Source organism: Asparagus officinalis, chromosome 10 (genome assembly GCF_001876935.1).
Source record: "Asparagus officinalis chromosome 10, Aspof.V1, whole genome shotgun sequence".
In the NCBI taxonomy this organism is placed as follows: Eukaryota; Viridiplantae; Streptophyta; class Magnoliopsida; order Asparagales; family Asparagaceae; genus Asparagus; species Asparagus officinalis.
In genome coordinates this window covers 44,167,956-44,175,236 of record NC_033803.1, presented here as the reverse complement: position 1 = coordinate 44,175,236, position 7,281 = coordinate 44,167,956, and the positions used below count along the sequence as shown (strand labels likewise).

Here is a 7,281-nt window from a genome sequence, read left to right as displayed (position 1 = left end):
TATGCAATATTTTCAAAAAACACAATTGTAAATATGAAATATGTGATTTCATATTTATAAACATGAAAACCCAAAACATATGTATGTATATATATAAAATAAATTTATGGACTTAACAATCATCATACACATCTTTCATTATGATGTTTAGCTATATAGATATGAAATAAATTTACATTCATATATATAATCATATGTTTCATACTCTATTTTGTTTAAGAATATATTGCATAGAATATGCAATTTTATGAAAATATTATTTTCATGGCTTATGGACTTAACAATCATCATACACATCTTTCATTAAGTCCACAAAATCTTTTTGTAATGTTTCAAAACATGGTTTAGCAAAAATGTCAAAATTCATATGTTTACATTTTCATGTTTTGGACTATTTTGTAAAATGATAATATTTCTCATTTGGGAGGTCCTTTTTGAAAACCAATTTTTGTAGCATGTTTATTATCATGTCTATAATTATTTTCCAAAGTTTTACATTTTTCGGAATTTGTTTGAGATTTTTAAACAGTGCTTTAAAATCAGAAAACTGTTTTCAAAACTGTGCACATTAAATATCAGTGCACGGTCGACCGCGCATGCCTCTGCGGTCGACCGCACTTTATCCAGAGACTGCGTTTTGGTTTTTATCAAATCGCGGTCGACCGCCATTGGCTCTGCGGTCGACCGTCATTTTTCCAGAGAGTTTGTGAATTTTTCAGAACTTCCCACGGTCGACCGGATGTGGCTCTACGGTCGACCGTGACTTTTTCAGCCTGTTTACCAACGGCTAGTTTTGGCCCGCGGTCGACCGCCAGTGGCGTACAATAACGGCTATATTTCTATCTTTTCCAGCTATGTTTTCTGAGAGCTTTTTTGTCTTTTTGTTTGGGGTTTTTGCTAATATTTTGGGTTCCTATATATACCCCCTTTGCTCTCATTTTTCAGGTGAACCAAGAAAATGTTTTAATCAAGTTTAAACAAGGGTTTAAGTTTTATTTGCTCTCATTTTTCTGGTGAACCAAGAAAATGTTATAATCAAGTTTAAACAAGGGTTTCAGTTTTGTTTAAGTATGTTTAAAAGCTTTTAAGCATTTTCGAGTTTGAGTTTGTGAATTCAATTCCACAAGAGCTTGAGGAGATCATCTATTGGAGTTTGAGCAATCAAGTATTCTCCCTCCATCTCTTGTCATCTATTGAGAAGTTTTCTAAACTCTTTTCTAGCTTTATATTTATTTGTTTGATTATCATCTTATTAAAGCTAGTTTTATATTGAGTTGAGATTTGATTAATCTCTTTGTTACACACACCCACTTGAGCTTATTGTATTTGCATTCATAATATATTTGGGGTTGTGAGAGATAGTAACATTGAGTTGAGCCTAATTGAGTTCTCACCTTGTTTAGAGAACAATCATTTGTTGTGTGCCTAATTATAAAGTTCACTTTGTAATACACTTGTACACCGAGAGGAGTGTGTAGTGAGGACGGAGTCGATACCGAGAGGAGTGCGTCGGTGGCCTAGTGAGAGGTGATAATTCCGAGCACTTGAGGGAGTCGATACATGAGGACCAACACTTGAGGTTGTAGCTTGTGTATGTACTTTGTGAGGATTTGTGAGAGTTGTCGGTTGACTTGATAACCGAGAGTGTGTAGAGTTTTCGGTTAGCTAGAAAACTAAATGTGTAGAGAAGTTTCGGCTTCCAAACCAGGTTGTGTAGTGGATTCTCCTCGAGAGTGGGGAGCGGGGACATAGGACGGAAGGTCCGAACCTCGTGAACATATAGCGCGTTTGGTTTGCATTGGCGCTCTTATAACTATTCTCCTTATAGCCTATTGCATCTTGTTTATATTGTCCACTAGTTTGTTTCACCCTTGTGATAGTTTAAATATATCCTTGCATACATCATATAGATATCTCATTGCTAGGATATATCACCTTAGTTATATTGCTTATTCTTGCTCATATCACTTTGTATATCTATTCTTGCAAGAATAATTTGTTAATAAATTTTAAATTAGCATAAAATTGGATTAGATTAGCATAAGACCCTAATCACACCCCCCTCTAGGGTCTAACATGTTGTTCTTCCCTACACATGAAAAACTCGTAAGAGGGCAGGGTTGGGTTCTCTGGTTGTTCCTCCGACGATCAAGTCAGTATTTTGATCTTGGATTGGAAAATGTGACAAGTTGTATAGGTAGTTATTCAAAGTTATATAGGTAACATTGACGACGATCAAGTCAGTATTTTGATCTTGGATTGGAAAATGTGACAAGTTGTATAGGTAGTAATTCAAAGTTGTATAGGTAACATTGACCGAGTCCAGTCAGGCTGCTGAGTCGGAAGATAGCTTCCAGGTGTCGACCGTGGAGGAAAGTGAGTCATCTGGTCATTTATTAAGGGAATGACAGTAGGTGCTTGGAGCTGACTGGATCCAATGAGTCATAAAGACTACAGGGGCTAGAGTAATGATGATTTGGCCTCAATTCATCTACTTAGGCGAGGGGTGAGACATGTGTCGGCTTCTCTAGATAGATTAGAACTTGTTGATTTTCTAGGCTATAACAGATGGGGGCGCCTACCGTGGTGCTCGAAGCAACAGCTAAAAAGACTTCAGTCACTCGTCACTAATGTGCCTTGAGAATCGATAACTGACAACTATTTAATCTTCCACTTGTACACAGCTACCCGAGTTCAAGTGGAAGGAGGCCATCTGTTATAGCCTAGAAAATCAACAAGTGCTAATCTCCCTAAGGAAGTCGAGAAGTGTCTCACCCCTCACCTAATCAGACAAATTGAGGCCAAGACGACTTAAACTACTTCTACGGCCGACCTCTGGGCTAACAACTTTCGTAGCCAAGTCAAAAGGCAATGCTTGTTTGTCACCTCACCCGACCGCCCCTAAGAGCAATCCGCACTCAGTCTATTGTGTTAGCTGACAACTTGAGTAGCATAGTCAAAAGGCAGTGCTTTACGGCCCTTGACCAAATAAGAGAGAGACGATATTTACCTTGAGCCTCTTGCTAGCCGATTTCTCTTGCATTAACTACTCTGACAAAATCATCATTACTCTAGTCACCATAGTCTTTATGACTCATCGGACCCAGTCAGCTCCAAGCACCAACTGTCATTCCCTCAATAAATGACCAGATGATTCACTTTCCTTCACAGTTGACACCTGGAAGGTATCTGCTGACTCGGTAGCCTGATTGGACTTGGCCGAAGTTACCTTCATACTCCTCTGTTCTGCCATAAAAGGGAGTTACGCTGCATGGGGTAACTTCTTCTGTTTTTGGCAACTTTGAATAACTACCCATACAACTTGTCACATTTTCCCATTCAAGATCAAAATACTAACTTGATCATCGAAGGAACAACCGGAGAACCCAACTCTGCTATCTCATGAGTTTTTCATGTGCTGGGAAGAACAACAGGCTCTGGAACCAGTCATCTGAAGGAGTTTGAGGACCCTAAACACTCTCATAACTTTAACATAAACCCCCTATGTAATAATTGACATCAACACCACCCATAACTTTTAACCTATAAGTTTCTACCCACAACTTTCAAACCATGACTTTTATCATATAACTTTTAATTTATAATTTTCAACCTATAACTTTAAACAATAATTTTCAACCCATAATTTTCAACTCATAATTCCCATAACTTTCAATCCATAATTTTCAACTCATAACTTTCAACTAACTTTTTTTTAAGTAATGAAGCTACTGGGAATTGAACCCAAGACTATACCAGTCATATTGGAAACTCTCAATCATCCGGATCACCTGTAATATTTTTTTAACTCATACATTTCTTGTAATAACTTTTAATCCATAACTTTTCAACCTGTAACTTTCAACCTATAACTTAACAACTTCTTCATGAATTTGAAGCCCATCGGTGCCTAAGCTATCCTTTATCTGTCTCCCGTTATTACGGGATCTTTCTCAGTTCTCCCTTGTACATATCATCCATAAAATTGTCATCCCATCTCAAAAAAGGCTTTCAAGAGAATCATGTCTAAACAACTCCACCATGAACTAGTACAGAAATTAGGAGTAGAGAAGCTTGTATATCAAGTTGTCATCCAAACTAACATCCATACGTTTCCGGCGATCATCCGAGAGTGGCAGGAAGTTAATTTAGGCGACAACTTGATATACGGGCTTCTCTACTCCTAATTTCTATACTAGATCTTGGAGGAGTCGCTTAGACATGATTCTCTTGAAAGCCTTTTTGGTGAAGGAGATGGGATGAAACGTTAATGATGATTTACGAGGCAGAACTGAGAAAGATCCATAAATTGGATGGCTAGACACTGATGGACTATAAATAAAGCTGATGTTCATCAAGGAGTTGTTTAGTTATGGTTCCTTTTTGCTCTTTATTTGTGACGCTAGGTTCGCAAGAGTACTAATCCCCAGTCAATGCTAAATTGATGAATTAATAATGCCATTGCTCTTCGAGTTAAAAATGCACCTCCCTTCCATGTTCATGTAGTACCAATGTTTCTGGCCATAATACGGCTGCATCTATCACAGTTCTTGAGGTGAATCACTTCTATGAAGTTGATTTCAAAAATAGCAGCAACAAAAGAATGCTAGTAAGCAAAGATAGTATTTATGGTTCCTTTTTAACAGTACAAGTGGTTGCAACTTCTGGAGCATGTCTTGCAGGAGAGCAATATCTACAACCAAATCTCTATACATGCAATTATGTATTTTTTTCCCTTGTACTTTTACGCAATAAATGCTCAAAATTGATTATGTAATTCCTATTATCAAATACTAGATGGAATTTTTCGAAACTTTATCTTGAAGTCCTGGAATGTTTAATCATCAAAACCCGCCGTTTCTTTCCAACCCAAGTAATCCAATGAGGATCTCTTGATACAACTCTATATCCTGCCTTTGTGTACAGCCTCTGAGCTGCAGAATCATCCTCATGAGCTCGTAGAGCCAGATATTCATACCCCCATTGTTCTGATAGCACATTGCAAGCCTCCAATAATACCGTTGCAATCTTTTGCCTCCTGTGAACAAATTCTCCAAAGCAACAGTAATGATTTCGGTTGTTCTAATAAAAACGTGGGTTAATTGCGGTTAGACCTCCAGTACTATTGCCAAATTTCAGATAGACCCCATATACTTCTATTTTTGTAATAAAACCCCTGGATTTGCAACTCCGTAAGTTTCATGTTAAGTTTTGGCCTCGCAAACTGAAACATATGCACTGCATAAACTCATTCACTTACTATAAGCTGATCATTACATATAACGAGTCTCAGTGGAAAAACTAATGGAGTTGAGAATCCGAAGGGTCTATCCACAACAACAGAAGTACATGGAATTCACAATTTGCTGATAGTAAAGGGGGTCTATATGCAATTTACTCTAAAAACATTCATAGGATAAGTTTTAGGAAATAACCATACCTGAACTTGATGAGCACAGCTATGCCAGAAACGTAGAGGTATTCTCGTGCACCTTGGAGATGTTGAAGAACGTCATCTTCTCTCTGGACAGTGACGTCGACAACTCCCACAAGCTCTGGAATGCCTTGGGAATTTGATTCATTATTAATTGATTCTGTGACCAAACAAGCATACCTGTTTAGGATGTGAACTTCATAGAGTGAGAAATTGTCGAAGATGATACTGTAATTGAACATGATGATTAAGAATGCTGACGTAATCAAAATTGAGAATATGAGCGCACAAGCATCAATATCTTATCCTCTATTAGGAACACTACTAAATAATGAATTTCACCTAAATTAAGATACAATAGCAATGTATATTAAGCTGACTTTGATATGTTTGATACATGATATCTACTTTCTGTAGACTTTGAATTCTTTTCAAATGTAAAATATTCTAAAGGAATCACATGACTGGCCGTGGTTAACAGATAAATGTAGAATTAGATTTATCTAACATATCATTTAACAGCATTTCAGCACTACACTATATGATGTTAGGCAAACAACTTCGCTAGTTATATATGTATATATTTTTCTTCTATCTATCTTTTCTGAAAAGTCAATGAAGCGATGAAGAAGAGTAAGAGAGGAGAACGTGAAATAGGATTCTGAAGGTGAGCAAAACCTGTCCGGTGGTGAATTTCTGATTCTGTAAATTAGAGCAGAAAGAACCTCCGCCTGCATTAAACAGTTGAGAAACAAAAACAAGATTCAAAGAAAGAGGGGGGAAATGAAAGAATTAAACAAGTATTGCTTAAGAGATGCATATATTATGTTAAACCTTAAAGAACTCAAAGAAGAAGTCATTAAAGAGAGCAGCAGGCTCATGAAAAGCCTCAGCCTGGACGTCAGCTACCCTCCTCATCTCATCTTCAACCCTCTCCATTCTCCTCACTCCCCACCCGAATCCCCTTGTCAAATACCCATTCTGCCCCAGCCCTTCTTGCAAAATACGCAACTCCCCATCTGATGCTGTAGCAGAGCACTGCACAACAGCTGCTCTCCCTCTGTTTCTCTTCAAAACTGAAATTTTCCATCTCCTATTTTGATGACTGCTGACTTGGGACTTGGTGGAATTTGTCAAAGGGTAAAATATTGGAGTTGTTTTCAGACAAGAAGCCATGTTGATGGATAGAGAGGAGATAGAGCTCACACATGGTTTTTTCTCATCTTATCTTTACAATGAAGTTCCATGGTTTAGAGGGAGACTGAAGTGAACCAATAGGCCTCTCCCTTCACCACAAATCGAAACGGTCTAGTGTTTCTGTGTGAGTCTTCAATATACAGTCTTTTGGCGTGTAGTAAAGCCACATGATAAATGTCTGGAGTTGAGTTCATTGGCTTGTAAATACTCTGTTTTGGCTACCAACAAAACTAGCTAAACAAGAAGAACAACTAAAAATGTTTCGTTTCCTGAAGATAGACAACGAACCCAAATACTCAGAATTTCACTTGAAACCCCACCCAAAAATACAAACAATATCACCAGCAAAATTTGCAGAAACCAAGCAAAAATTAATCTGTATCGAATATTTCACCATTTCCTTCTAGTATAATCCTCATATGACAACAGTCAAGTCTGGCAGTGTCTTTTACACTCATTCTCAGAATCAAAACTCATCAAAATCAACCAACCATATAAACCAATCAAAAGGGCATTTCATGCCTCCAAAAATCCTTCAAGACGAACAGAAGGATAAGAGCTTAAGCCTTCAACTAACAATACATGAACACAGATCTTCATTCATCACTCCCAAATGCTCTTCCTTGGAGGAGCAACAGGCGGTGTGCCGG

General features: G+C 37.7%; 2 protein-coding genes across 2 annotated transcripts in view; both read right to left on the bottom strand.

Moving 5' to 3' along the window:
• On the bottom strand, nucleotides 4,605-7,275 carry LOC109825185. The gene is made up of 4 exons (XM_020391957.1): nucleotides 6,269-7,275; nucleotides 6,113-6,165; nucleotides 5,441-5,614; nucleotides 4,605-5,038 (listed from the first exon to the last, which is right to left on the bottom strand). The coding sequence occupies exons 1-4, from the start codon at nucleotides 6,608-6,610 to the stop codon at nucleotides 4,816-4,818; spliced, it is 792 nt and encodes a 263-aa protein (XP_020247546.1). The 5' UTR covers nucleotides 6,611-7,275; the 3' UTR covers nucleotides 4,605-4,815.
• Nucleotides 7,148-7,281, bottom strand: part of LOC109826690 — a 9,926-nt gene continuing 9,792 nt past the window's right edge. The window contains 1 exon segment of the mRNA XM_020393709.1: nucleotides 7,148-7,203. Within this exon segment, the coding sequence (XP_020249298.1) occupies nucleotides 7,148-7,203 (56 nt within the window).

Coding starts and splice junctions, on each gene's coding strand:
- LOC109825185 (XM_020391957.1), bottom strand. CDS start 6,610: ATGGCTTCTTGTCTGAAAACAACTCCAATATTTTACCCTTTGACAAAT. Junction 5,615..6,112: donor AGAAATTCACCACCGGACAG/GTTTTGCTCACC, acceptor CATCCTAAACAG/GTATGCTTGTTTGGTCACAG. Junction 5,039..5,440: donor GCTGTGCTCATCAAGTTCAG/GTATGGTTATTT, acceptor ATTTGTTCACAG/GAGGCAAAAGATTGCAACGG.